This window comes from Pogonomyrmex barbatus, unplaced genomic scaffold (assembly GCF_055798465.1).
Source record: "Pogonomyrmex barbatus isolate J1 unplaced genomic scaffold, ASM5579846v1 scaffold3, whole genome shotgun sequence".
Lineage (NCBI taxonomy): Eukaryota > Metazoa > Arthropoda > Insecta > Hymenoptera > Formicidae > Pogonomyrmex > Pogonomyrmex barbatus.
Window position 1 is genome coordinate 16,770,777 of NW_028297127.1, and position 14,030 is coordinate 16,784,806.

Sequence of the window (14,030 nt, forward strand, 5' to 3'; positions counted from 1 at the left end):
CCGTCCGTTTCTCCCGGTTCTTTCACCGTCCCTCCGTTTCTCTCACCCTCCGCTCTTCCCTCACCCCACGGAATCCCTCCGACCGACCCACGAGTCTGGTGTGCTATGCCTTTTCTCCCGCCTCCACCCGAGTCACCTCACCGATCTCACCCACCCCCAGGGAATAACCCCCTCGACGGCAGCTCCCGCGGTGAGCGCCGCGCCGCCGGCGAACCTCGGTGAGACGGAAACGATAGCGGCTCCCACGAGCACTCGCTGCGACTAAGAACGCGCTGCCGGATCACGAGAATTCTCTCTCGCCCTCTGTCGTTCTTCCTTGGTTCCGGAGCCTCTATCATCTATGCGACCGTTATATCGGATCGCTACTGTAAAGACACAGGGATAAATTACAGGTCTACTTTTAAAAAGATGCTTGGAATCCTCCGGCTAATTAAAATATTAATATTTGGAAAAAAAGGCTAGAGAAAGTATCTCGCTCATGTTATGTAAGACACTATCTCCATGCACTATATTAATCTTAAAATCTACGTGTAAATTTAAAACAAAATTAAAAGTTACAAAGTTGTTTAAAATTGAATTGTTTTCAAATATGCAATTAAATTATAAAAAATTAAGAAATTATTTTATTAATTAATGTTGTATATATTTTCTAAATAATTAAGATGTACAGATTGTAATAAAATAAAATTTAATAAAATAAAGAAAGAAAAAGGGAGAAAAAGGAGAGATTCTTAGAGAACTTTCTTTCGTTAAAAATTTCTAACAAATTACTACATATTAATATAAAGCAAATTTAGATTAAATTTGCTTCGCGATAAATAATAAAATATTATCGGATTAAAAAATTTCAAAGTAATTTTTGAACAAATAATTTTTAGATTTTTAGAATTTTATAATTTTTAGAAAAAAGTTTCTCGCATAAGCATAAATATAAAGGGATGCTCGTATAAAAGAAAACTTATAACTTATTTTTTATAAAATTAGAAAATTTAAGAGGTTAAAATAAGAAATTTAAGAAAAAGATAAATGAGTTTGTTCATATTATCCAATGGAAATTATAGCACGTTTAATGTGTGATTCAGATACGAAAAAACGAAAGTGTGGTTTCTGGTTTTTTCTTCAAATCCCACTCTCGAAAATGTGGTCATTCGTATGATCGGCTATATCCGTGCAACTCCCCAGCAGCGCCGCAAAACGTCTTTTAATATACACTATATCTTCGAGGGGTTATGTGTTTATCCTCATGGTCTTCCACCATGTGAAGAAACAAACTTGCTCTTCGATACAAGCTCGTTCTCTTAAATCTGTGACACTTATTTTACACTTATTTTACACTTATCATGTAGTATGTATGCGCATTTGCTTGATTTTATTACTCAGAGATAAAAATATGTCGAAAATAAATTATTAAATTTAATAAAAGGTAATATGAAAGAGAAAATAAAGATAAACTATTAAAAAAAAATAAAAATTATATTCTAAATTTGCTTCTCACACCTAGCAATTAAGCTTTAAATATTATAAAAAAATATTTATATAAGTATCTTTCGAAACTATTATTAAAATTATCATTACTTCTTTTGCATATTCAGTACATTTGTTAATTTGATTCATTGAAGTTTGTAGATATTTCTAAGGAACATATGGCGCGTATATAGAACGCTTACACGGCACAAGTTGCGCGTTGTTAATATCTTTAGTTAATATCCTTATTAACTAAATAAACAGCAAGATATTATTCGAGCTACGAGACCGTTGGGACCAAAGGATACGGTGTTTGAAAGATTACTTACACACATTCAAAATAAACGAAAGCTAAGAAAAGTGCTGAAACGGGCGGACTGCAGAACGGATCTCGTTTGCTTATATTGCAACAGATTAAATTAATTCGGGCAAATTAATTGGTAGTTAAGATGTTTAGCGTTAAGTGAGAGTCCACCCCCTTCTACTTTTACTGTCTAATCTTACTTGCACTATTCGCGTTCATCTTCACACAATCATTTCCTCTCATTTTCACCCTTTTCTATCCTCAATTTCCTTCATTTCACTTTTTTAGAAATAATATAACATGTTTTAAGTCAAATTATCACAGAAGAATCAGGAAAAATAATGTTTAGTGTTTAGGAATAAATTTTGTAAGAGGTTATTATTATTATCTACAATTAAAATTATTAAATGACTTAATGATTTAAAAAGGAATAATAGAATATTTATAAAAATAAACTTTTATATATTTTATTTATAGTTTTAATTATAATAAACAATGAAGTCATAAAATATTACCAAAAAATTTTTATTAATATATAATAAACTAATAATATAATAATAATATGTACAACATTAATAGTTACAATATTTTATAAAATACATTAGACTTTAATTAAATGTTTAGATATAATATAGTTTATTAAAATAATGAAAATAAAGTCATAAATTGCGTTTCATTAATTGCAATTACAATATTTTATAAGTTACTTAACAAAAAAGTAAATATATATTTTGAGGAAAGTAAAAATTTATTATAAAATAAATTGTTAAAAAATTTTTTAAATGTTATTAAATTATTCTCGCTTTTTCACAGAGAAATTTTAATAGAAAGATAAAGATAATCTATAATCGTAATTTAACGATAGTATATACTCGAGATTTAAAAAAATTAATTATATTAAAATTAATTAATTATATTAAACTTAATTTAATTTAATATATTTAATAATCGTTGCACACTTATCAAAATTTCATGAGATTAATCAAGTTTTCACTGTATCATACTGTAACTATAAAGTATTGTTATGTAACAACTTCTGAAAATGATTTTAAAAATTTACATAAAACTGTTTATTTTTAGCAACAATAGCGTGCGCTTATAAATATCAATACTTTTTGAAAGCTTATGTATAGCAACGTATTACGAAATAAAGTAACTAGTTTAAAATATTTTAAGTTCAAATTTTGTTAAATTGTAATGTACAAAGCTGTTTTACTAACATACAATGTCCTCTGTTAACAGAATTCAAGACTACGTTCTAATGTTGAAATGTATTTATTTCAACATAACTTACTCAACTTCATCGATGTTTGATATGTTTTCTCTTATCACATAGCAAAACGATTTACTTAATTGATAATATTTTTGGTTTGATTTTTCTATTTCATTATGAATTGTAGCTGTTAGCTTCACCTTTAGCCGTGTAGTCATATATAATATTCGTATTATCACGTATCAATATTTTCAATATAATTTTCGGTTAATTCCATTCGAATTAGTTGCGCCAATCGCTCCAGTGCCTGGAATATAAATATACGTTAAATATTGAAGAGATAATTCATAGCAAAATGATAAATATGTGTTATGGTGAAACTTTATTCACTGTCGATAGATTAGATGTTGTATATCGATAAAATAGATTGATAAAATTGAAAATTAGGAAAAAATTATTTAAATCCTAAATTGTATGTCCAGATGTGCAATTTTAAAATATTTGTTCTAAACCTTATTAATTATTAATTAATAATTGATAGTTCTAATGTAATATTAAAATATTTTTTTAAGAAGATACACATTTATCTTCAAGCCCCATTATCATAATTTAAATCCATTTAAATTTAGTAATTTTATATTAATATATAATAATAAATTTATAATACCAAGTCCATTTCCTCGTAAGATGCTTTGGCAAAACTTGCCCTGATGGCGTTACATGTTTTCGTGGGATCGCTCATAAATGCGGCTCCTGGAGCCATAATAACGCCATCCGTGACACCCCGCTGCATTAACATCTTCCATGTATTTTCGATTCCTCGTACTTTAATCCATAAGAAAAATCCACCTTTTGGTACTTTGAAGTCTACGAGACCTGTTTAAACGATTCATAACTTTTTAATCTTTTAATTACAATTTACCAATCATTGACATAACTTTTTGTCACATATAAAAAATACTGTATATATAATAACAGCAAACAATTTTGTCTTGTGCTTCTTAATTATTAATTACTCATTTTATATATATATAGATAAAATCTCTTTATGTATTTTTACGTAACATACAAAAAAATATTTGCATTTTAATTTTAGGTAAGCAATTATTTCTTAATTAAAAAAAGTTGTAATAAAAAATTACTATTAAATATACATTAAAAACAATCATATGTATTACCCACCGTTCAAATGTTTATGTGCCAATGCTGAAATAACATCCCTCCGTTTCTTGTAGAAGCATCTTAATCGCATGTAATGTTGCATCAAGCCATCGTAACCCCAGTTCTTCAAGAGCTTGTACATTATCACCTAAAGTCAAACCAGCCATTTCTTTTTCACTTTTTTCCGACGATAAACGGCCTTATGTTTACATTTCCGATAAGAACCGACACGCGCCACTGTGATTTATTGACGACGATTAACCGACATTTCATCATACCAGATAATAATATTTACAATTACCCCTTTTTTATTTCAATAATCACACTATTCTTTCATTCTTTTTAAGTGCAAGCGTTCGAAAATATATTCAACGTGTTTTTCTAATACATGCGTCGATACGTATTAATAAAAATTAATAATATTTATTGATTAAAAAAATATGAAATGAAGTTTTCCAAACTTATTGTATAATTTAAAAACAGTTTTTCAATGTAAATTACAATTTTATCATGTTTGTTCAAATTTTATTTTATTATAAACGTGTTACCAACAATAGGGAAACGAAAAAGGTCACGAAAGGTCATAAGGGTTTCACAAAAGATAAGGAATACTTCTACCAACCTGCGATAAGGTAGGGGCATGGAGATGGCTGCTTTGCAAATGGAGCTCTACGCTGGCTATCAGCGGAGCCGCGGCGGTCATAAAACCTAATCTAATGCCACTACTGATCACTTTCGAGAATGAATCTAATCTAATCACTCGACCTTCCGTATCCAGTGATAAAAAGGATTTCGGCTCTTCCTTGAAAAAGGTATGATTCATTTTAAAAGACATGACATTTTTGTACTTTTTAAGAAGAAAAGTTTTCCAACTTCAAATTTTATATAGATATAATTTTATAAATATTTTTATATATATTTTATATAAATATATATAATTTTACATGATACATTGATTATATTATAAATTCAAATATAGATTGCGGTTTATCTCGAATGTTAATGAAGAATGTGAATCATAAAAGATATTCATGATATACGAGTTTGTTGATATTAATATGTACATATAAATTTTCATAATATCTCTGATAATTTGCCGTTTATGATTGTATCAAATTCTACAATACTTAATGTATATTGTAATTAACAGATTCTCTTCTTTATTTGTTTCTGCTATATATTGCTATTGCATTTTAAACAGTTTTAAAAGATATAAAATTTAATGCAATCGTACAGACTATCTAAAATTTAATTTATGTTTATATAAAATTATGCCGAAATTATGTCAAAGATACGTCATACAGTAGATACACTATTTAATTTGCATTGTAATTGCAAGCGTAATTTGTAGTTTATAAAATCCTGTTTCGCTTTACAATGTTTCATTTTTTAATAATTTTCGATATAATCATTTGTATAGTAATGTATGCTTATTTATATTTCTATTAATAAATTATTAAACTTGTTATTAAAATTGTTTATTTGTTAATAAACAATTATATTTATATGGTCAGCTTGATTTTTCTATAGAAACAAAAATGTTTACTTGTAAACATTACGCGTAAAAATAAATGATTATAGTTACCTTGTCAAAATGCATGAAGCAATAAGGATCGTCATCGAGAAGTAAGAAATTGTATTCACAGGCTATCCTATAGATCTCTTTTCGTCTTTCCAGAGGTATAATGATGCCAGTAGGATTCGTGCCTGTAGCGTTTATATACATTACTTTCGGCATTTTTCCACCGGAAAGCTCTCGATTTCTCAGAATTTCCCGTAATATTTCCGGTACGGGACCGTCGTCATCTTCCGGAATCGTTATGAGCTCTGCTTTGTGTGGTGCTACCTGTAATCAAAATCCATCTATATACCCATTTTATTGATATAATTTTAAAATTGTATAAGTATAAATTTAATAAGTAAATCCTTGAATCTCCATTTTAACATAATTCGAAAAGAAGTGAAGAGTTATTTTGAAGAAATGCGCTAGATTTAAATTGATCTTGATAAATATCGTCTTTAAATATGGTCAAATTTAATATCATTACGCGTTCATATTTGAGAAATAATAAGAAATGTAAGAAATATAAGATATAAGAAATATAAGAAATTTCTTTTTATTATGGATCTTTTTCATTTCTTTATTTTCTTTATCTTGATGACGAAAATAAAATCGGATAACAAAATTTTCTAGATTCAGAAGTCTTTTACTGTTATTGTACAAATTATCATTTATTACATACGTTGTAACTAAATGGATTAAAATGACATGTACGGAGAAGGGAATTCTTCTCAAATTTCTTTCCCTAATGAAAGCATATTTATATTCACTAACCACAACTTCGACGCCAGGATAGAAGAGTTCAGGGACCAAAATCGGATCACCAGTGCCGATTATAGCCTCTAGAGCTTTACTAAGCCCGTCCTGAGACCCCGAAACGACAACTATGTAGCGGCTCTCCCATAAGGGAGGCGCGTGTGCCCTTCTCTGGAATTCCCTCAGGGCCTGAAACCAATTTGATGTCCGACATTGTTAGACACATTGTAGTCGATTCCCTTATCTCGGGAACGAAAAATTCCGGGTGTAACGACGTGGTCGATTACATGAGGCATTCACACAAGAAAAATGTACACGTGACGTAATCAAAACGGTGTTGTAAATTAATTTCTTCCTCTTAAAATTTTTTATACTATACTGTTTTTCTCATTTAACTTGATTTTTGCCTATAATTATTACGTTTTTTATTTTTATTCTAATGATAAATTATACGGCAAAATTATTATTTGAGCGTAAAAATAAGCATTATAAAGTTGTTATTTTTGCTTGTTATTTTTTAATCAAAAAAATTTTTTAATTTTTATATAAAACGTTTTTGAAAAAAAATTCAAATAACATCTCAAAGAATATTTTCTACCTGCACGAGAGGAGGGTAACCTTGTGTAGGTATATATTGGAGAGCGGCGCCTAATTCGCTATCATCGAGAGTGAAAGACGAACCATCGTAAAGTTTAACTGAGATTTCCGTGAACGGAAACGTTTCTTCGTTAGGCATTCCTTCTGCTAAGGAAATAGTGTCTTTCGGCGCGGAATACGCTATTTTAGCTAAAACAAATAAAAAATTTTTAGTGTTGATTATTTGACCGATTACAAGGGATATTTTCTTTAATATTTGTTCTATTAATCTTATATTTATAATTAATTTTACAATTTAATATAAAATTCTTTTTTTGGTGATTTTACATATTAATCTATCTATAGAAAAAATAAAAAATTTGACAATTAGCGTTAATTAGATAAAATTGTTCGCTAATTTATTTTTTGTTTATTATTAATATTATGTTACACTTAAGCTTTATGAAAAGAAAAAAAAACTATTACTTACTTAGCTCTCTCGTTGTAGCAGGCCGCCTACGTTTGGCGACCTCCGTCATAAAATAAGAATAATCCATTTTTCTAAGGTGCACTTGTTCGTCAAGTTCGTGCAACCCTCGAATTAATTAATTATCACGCGCAAAAGTTTAATTTGCTATTCAGTTAAGTCAGCTAATTATTTTTCGACACACAATCACAATTGGCACAGTATTATTAACTGATAGATGCTAAGATAAATTGTTAGTGATATAGATATTAATTATAATCTGAAAAATCTGTTTTAACAAAGGCACTCTGGCTGTAATTTTATTTTTTATATTAATGTCGTTTTCCCGAGAAACAAGTACACAGACCAAATATGTAGCTCGTCAAGAAGACATTCTTCGAAAGTGAATGCTTCTGTTACCACCGTCACACTGACAACGTACTTGGTTATGCCTGCTTTTATATTTAGCGATAACACATTGATTGCGTCAGAAAACCATTTCTTATAGAAAAAATATGATATATATATATATATATATATAGAAGGATATAATAGCTTCCCCGATTATGTATAATAGATTCCTCCGACTTGTTGCGACTTCTAATCTTACTGATTAAAGATATTGGATATGTACATGTATAACGAATGCACTTGTTAATAGTAGTTACTTTTTATTTAGATTTACAAACATAAACAGTGAAATAAAGATATACCCAAATGATAGGAATACCCAAATGATAGGAATACCCAAATCAATTCAGGAAATAGAGAAAGGTACTTGAAATTTTCCTTTATAATTCACAAAGAAAAGTGAAATAAGAAAATCGTTTTATTAACGATTCTATAAATGTTGCAAAATTCATCCTTGAGTGAAAACGTCCTTATCTTTAATACTTTATAATTAAATAAGCTAATTTTATTTATTTCTCCATTTGCCGTGTAATATACACAAATTCTAAAGTCATACCATACCTTTTAATTTTTACAATTTACTTATATTCTGTAAATTTTAATAATTTAATAGACATTTAAATTTAATTACATGCAATTTATTACATTAAAATTAATTAGAAAACTAGAAAAAATATTTCTAAATACATAAATTCTAAATACATAAAATAAATTATGTTTATCATCTGCATAAACTATGTTTACTGTCTGCAAAGAAAAAAGGTGGTTTTAATAATCTTCTACATCAAAATTATAATTCAATGGATTATGTATACATGTATAGGAATATACAATTAAAATTAGATAAAGAATGCCGATATTAATAGTGATAATAATTTTGTTAAATAAACTTATTTTAGTTTATATCTGCAAATATTTTATCGTAATGTTTAGAAATAATTTTGAAAATTATTTTTGAAAATATATATGTAAGAAAAAACAGAATAAAATTATTTTATAACATTAAATTATAATGTTTTATTTTTTAATATTTTTAAAACATAAATTTTTACGTTTAGTTACAAAAAATAATAATAAAGTTGTCGTTCTTTTCTTTACTATTTCATTGATATTCAATTGTTTTAATTTTTCTTTTATTTTTTTACGACTTTTGAATAATCACGTTATTATATTATCAAAATCATTGATTCTTATAAAAAAATGAAATAAAAAAAAATAAAGAAAATATTCGAATATTTCATATTTTTCTTAAAATTTTGTTGTCGCACTGTTCCGCTCTAATTCACTTTGTTTTCGTGATCTCTTCAGAATCTTCTACACACATGGATGGATAACAATATTCCAAACACAGATGTTATTTTATGTAAACAGACAATCAATTACATCTGAATACAACATATGTTTCTTTCTGCTATAATTGCTTTATCACTTTTTCACACCTAATCAGTATGCTAACAATCATCGATATTAGTTTCTCTGGATCATATGGTCAATTTATTTTAAATGTTTAATTGATAAAAAATACAAAATTAATAGACAATCTTAAATAAGATTACTTAATAGAATTTTTTTTACATTTCGAAATTTTTTAAAAATTTTGTAAATAATTAATAAATAATTAATATTAAAAATAATTAATATTAGAAACATTTTTATGTCATAAAAGTATCATAAAAATTAAATATATATATTTATATATTTACATATTTATATATTTATAAATATAAAACCTTGAAACGTGACACGTGAAACGTAATACATATTTTCATTTTTGAAATAGATAAGATACGAATCATAGAATCATGGATCATAGAAAAATCTAATCTAAACATGAGGTATCGTGAGTAATTATCTTCGTTTCAGCATACCGATTAGTTTTTTTTTCTAACGATTACTCTTGTATCATGATGTAATCAAATGAATAATTACATGAATGAATGATGAAATCGTATGTTGACAATCTTACATGTTTGTTATCAAGAGGAATCGCCCTCATATTGTACACAGAATTACGTCAAAAGATTATTTATTAGTAATAAGACCTTCAAAATCAATGTTTTATCTGTTTATTTTCGATCATTATCGACGTATTTCATTGCTTCAAAGATGAACAGAACGAAATTCGAGAATCAATTAATATCTCAAATAAAAAATGTATAAAACATCGATATATTTGATATAAAATTACATAAATATTTTACCTATTTATTATAACATTCTTATTACTATTATTGTTATTATTATTGTTTTTGTTGTCATAGAAAGCTAAGTATAATTTTTCAAATATGAAAAAGGTCTTAAAAGTTCTAAAAGAAAGGTAAGAATTCCAACAATTCTATGACGTCATTTGATTATTTTGTGGTACCTTTAGAAAAATATAAATAGATAATGCAATTAAATAGATAATGTTGCATTTCTGAACAATTTTCTTGATATGCAAGACAATTACAACGTGAATTTTTACGTTATTTTATTTAATTGCATTGTTTTATCTCTCAGAGAAGAACTCTCTCTCTCTCTCTCTCTCTCTCTCTCTCTCTCTCTCTCTCTTATTGTATCGTTTTCCTTGTTCTCGCCTTATGCTGGTTAAAATTTCGTCATCTCTCTTCTGATGCAACGACCGGCTAGAATTTACTTCGTTACTTTCACTTTGGCGCATGAACTATAATGACGAAAAAGATCGAAAAAGATGATGAAAACGAAATACATTTCTCGCAATAATGCTTGCGCATCACGCTACTCTATTTTGTTGATGTTAAACTGTTTTTAAAAAAATTTTCAATGCGTTTTTCCCACGTCAGAGGATCACATGATATATCATCAGATAACATATAATTATGTACATACATATTGTGACATTTTGATTACATATACATCACATGTACATATTTGATTCCATATACATCTCATGTACATATTTAATTACATATTTAATTACATATACGACACGTGTACACATTTGATTACATATACATCATGCTATTTTTAATATTGCGTTGGATTAAATTTCTATTAACTTCTTTCCGCACGTCGCTACAACAATGTCAAACTGTTACAATTAGATATTGCAACGCGCATTGATTAAAAAAAAAAAAAAATAATAATAATAAGAATATTTCTATCAATTAAAACGATTTATTAAACGTATACACAATCGGTGAAACAAGAATCAATTTGATACGATTTAGAATTATTGATATTGAAATTCCCGATTGTTTCCTCCCACATGTTTATCATTCACGAGAGCGATGTAACTTATCCAAATCACAGGCGTGCGCCGTTCATGAATGTGGATATGTATTCACACGCGCGATATGCGTATGTTTGCACGCGTAATCGGTCGTTAATAACTGACATCGGCCAATTGCAAAATCGGTGGAAAGTCCGATAACGGCAATACGTCAAACCAGTAGCATCCAGCCAGATGACGAAACGGCGTCGAATATTTGGATATGAGATGTGACGATCGGGCCAGTGGCGAAAATTCAAAAATTGAGCCCGCATTAATTCGTATAAACATTGCGCCAGGATTCGCACCGATTGCGAATTATTATAGGGAATCTCGTGAAATGAATAACGAAATATTTTTCTGTCACATTACAAAAAGCGTAATCGTTCTTTTTGCAAAAATTAATTAATAATAAATTAATGATAAATTAACGGAAAGAATCGTTTTTCTTAAAGGTCAATTTTATCCGGTGTTAATAATAAAACGTTATAATTTTTTTTATTTATCGTCAATTCTTCTTCTTCTGGACGTTATTAAAATATTGAAATATTGAAGATTTATCTTGAGCTTGTTATGTAGGATAAGACATCAACTTTGATGAACATTACGTCTGTCACTATTTTTGTACTGCAAAACAAGCTAAATTTGAAACATCATTCTATAATTTTTATCATACTTTCTCTAAAAAATCATCATGATATCAAAATACTTATGCAATCTTTTGCGTAATATCACTATTTTCAGAGATGAAATTGCATTGTAAAACAGGTCTTAGTTAACATTATTGTATTATTGAAATGCAAATAAAATATTGTCTTCGTTCTTAGATAGCTCTTGACCTCAGTTTTGTTAAACTTAAATTTTTATGTCCTTGGTATCGCCTTGCGGGTTGTTAAATGGTGAAACAAAAACAAAAAGTCTCATAAATTCCTGCTTAGTCAGATCGTTTAAATTCGCAACCATAATACAAACAAATCGACACTCCTTTCTCAAAACTCCACGTTCACGCGTTATATTATTTTGTATTATAAAAATTTTTTTCGATATTTAAAAAAATGTTTTATATATATTTATATAAATTGATATATACAAAATTTTAACTAATTTTTATTTTAGTGTAATTTATTTTATTTAACTTACATTAATCATTAATTATTGGTTGCACCTTATTTTATAACTGGACACAATTCAATTCTAATCTTCGGGGATAAGTGAATTTAATGACGACTTCTTGAATCACATTTTTCTCTTCTTTTTTTACGAAGAATTCGAATGCAAAATGTTTGCAATCAAAACAAATACGATAACATGATTTTTTTCGCATCATCCCATCGTGATCTTCCTGCCTTTGTGGAACTTAGCAAGACGTCAACACCGATAAGTGCCAGAATAATAAGTTTGACTTTTCTTCTCACGCGAGAATAACAGCGTCTACTGCGGGTTATCACATTCCTTCATATTCAGCGATTGGGAACCTTGTCAAGTCTTGCGATAATAATATTATTCGTAATTATTTATAAATAATACAGCTTTATCGCCCGAATATGTCGGCACAATCCTGGACTATTTATAAGAGACCACGCCCCTTTCGATACCGACAAGATGAATCGCGTACGAAGATAATATTATTGGCTTTCTTTACGTGCCAAATTTTGATCGTAAGTGATATTTCCAATTATGTAAAACGAGATTTTGGCTCGTATGCAAAAACGTTTGTATGTGTAAATATCTTTCACAGAAATACCGGAATACATACGAGCAATTCAACAATAATATTGAGGAATATTAAGAATGATAGCGCAAAAATGTTGTGACGTATAAATGAGAGATACTGAAGTACAATTCTATGAATATACGGAAATAATAACTATGGTCAAGACATATCTCATATGATAAATAGAAATCTGACCGCATCAAAATTATATCGTTTTTTTTTTCATCTCTGCCAATGAAAAATTTCATTTCTGGTAATTGCGCCAGATTTCTTTCAGCTCTGCCATCGAATTGTGCTATTTAACGAATCTATATACGTATAAATGTCGATAATCTCTGCGCAGATATCTAAATGCCAAGATTTAACGAAGTTCCGTTTTGCATCATTGGTATAAGTCGACCATGTGATTAGATCGTGAAATAGATCTTTCATTCGCATTATCCTATCTTGAGCGCAATATAACGTCTCTGCTAATCTGCTTTTTCTGTAAATTTTCTAAGACGAAGAATTAGCTAGCTACGTTTTTTAACAATTAAAAATCCGAAAGATAAAAGTTAAAAAATAATAATACGTCTAAGAGTTAGCGAATTTATTTAAAAATTAAAATAAACTCACAGTTTTTTATACAGTTCTTGAATCGTTCGTTAGCAAGTCAGCTTTATCTCATGTGCTAATGCTTTTATTTCCTTTTATTTTATTTTAAAAATTAATTAAACTTTATTTTTAACTATTATGTAACGAACAATAATGTTTTGTTTTTTCTACGTTACACTATCTGTATTTCTTTATAATAGCGAGCTTCTTAAATTCGAAAAGAAGTAAAATTTCTTGATTAGAAAAGCTTTTTTTCCGCACGATCAAATAACTATCGACAGATCTTTCTTTCCTTCTCTTTTATTTCGATTGCCAATGTCGGTTCCATCGCTTCATTTAATCTAAACGATAAAGTCGATCTCCGTCTTCATTCGATCAAATTTCGTAATTTACGTAAAGTATAAAGTTCCTTGAAATTATTCTATTAAAAATTTATTTTTTCAGATTAATTAATTTAGAAGACTTTTACCATAATACCAAAGAAAGTATACATTTTTTTTATCTGAACGTGTTATCTGAATGTGTTATCGTAAAAACTTGTAAATATTAATATTACAATTTTTCATATTTTTGTAAGCACT

General features: G+C 28.2%; 1 protein-coding gene across 1 annotated transcript; it reads right to left on the reverse strand.

The window, feature by feature from the left end:
- Positions 1-2,272: 2,272 nt before the first annotated feature.
- Positions 2,273-7,945, reverse strand: LOC105429534 (kynurenine/alpha-aminoadipate aminotransferase, mitochondrial). The gene is made up of 8 exons (XM_011642573.3): positions 7,526-7,945; positions 7,058-7,245; positions 6,478-6,648; positions 5,728-5,988; positions 4,765-4,944; positions 4,164-4,290; positions 3,649-3,857; positions 2,273-3,288 (listed from the first exon to the last, which is right to left on the reverse strand). The coding sequence occupies exons 1-8, from the start codon at positions 7,590-7,592 to the stop codon at positions 3,217-3,219; spliced, it is 1,275 nt and encodes a 424-aa protein (XP_011640875.2). The 5' UTR covers positions 7,593-7,945; the 3' UTR covers positions 2,273-3,216.
- Between the last annotated feature and the right edge of the window lie 6,085 nt (positions 7,946-14,030).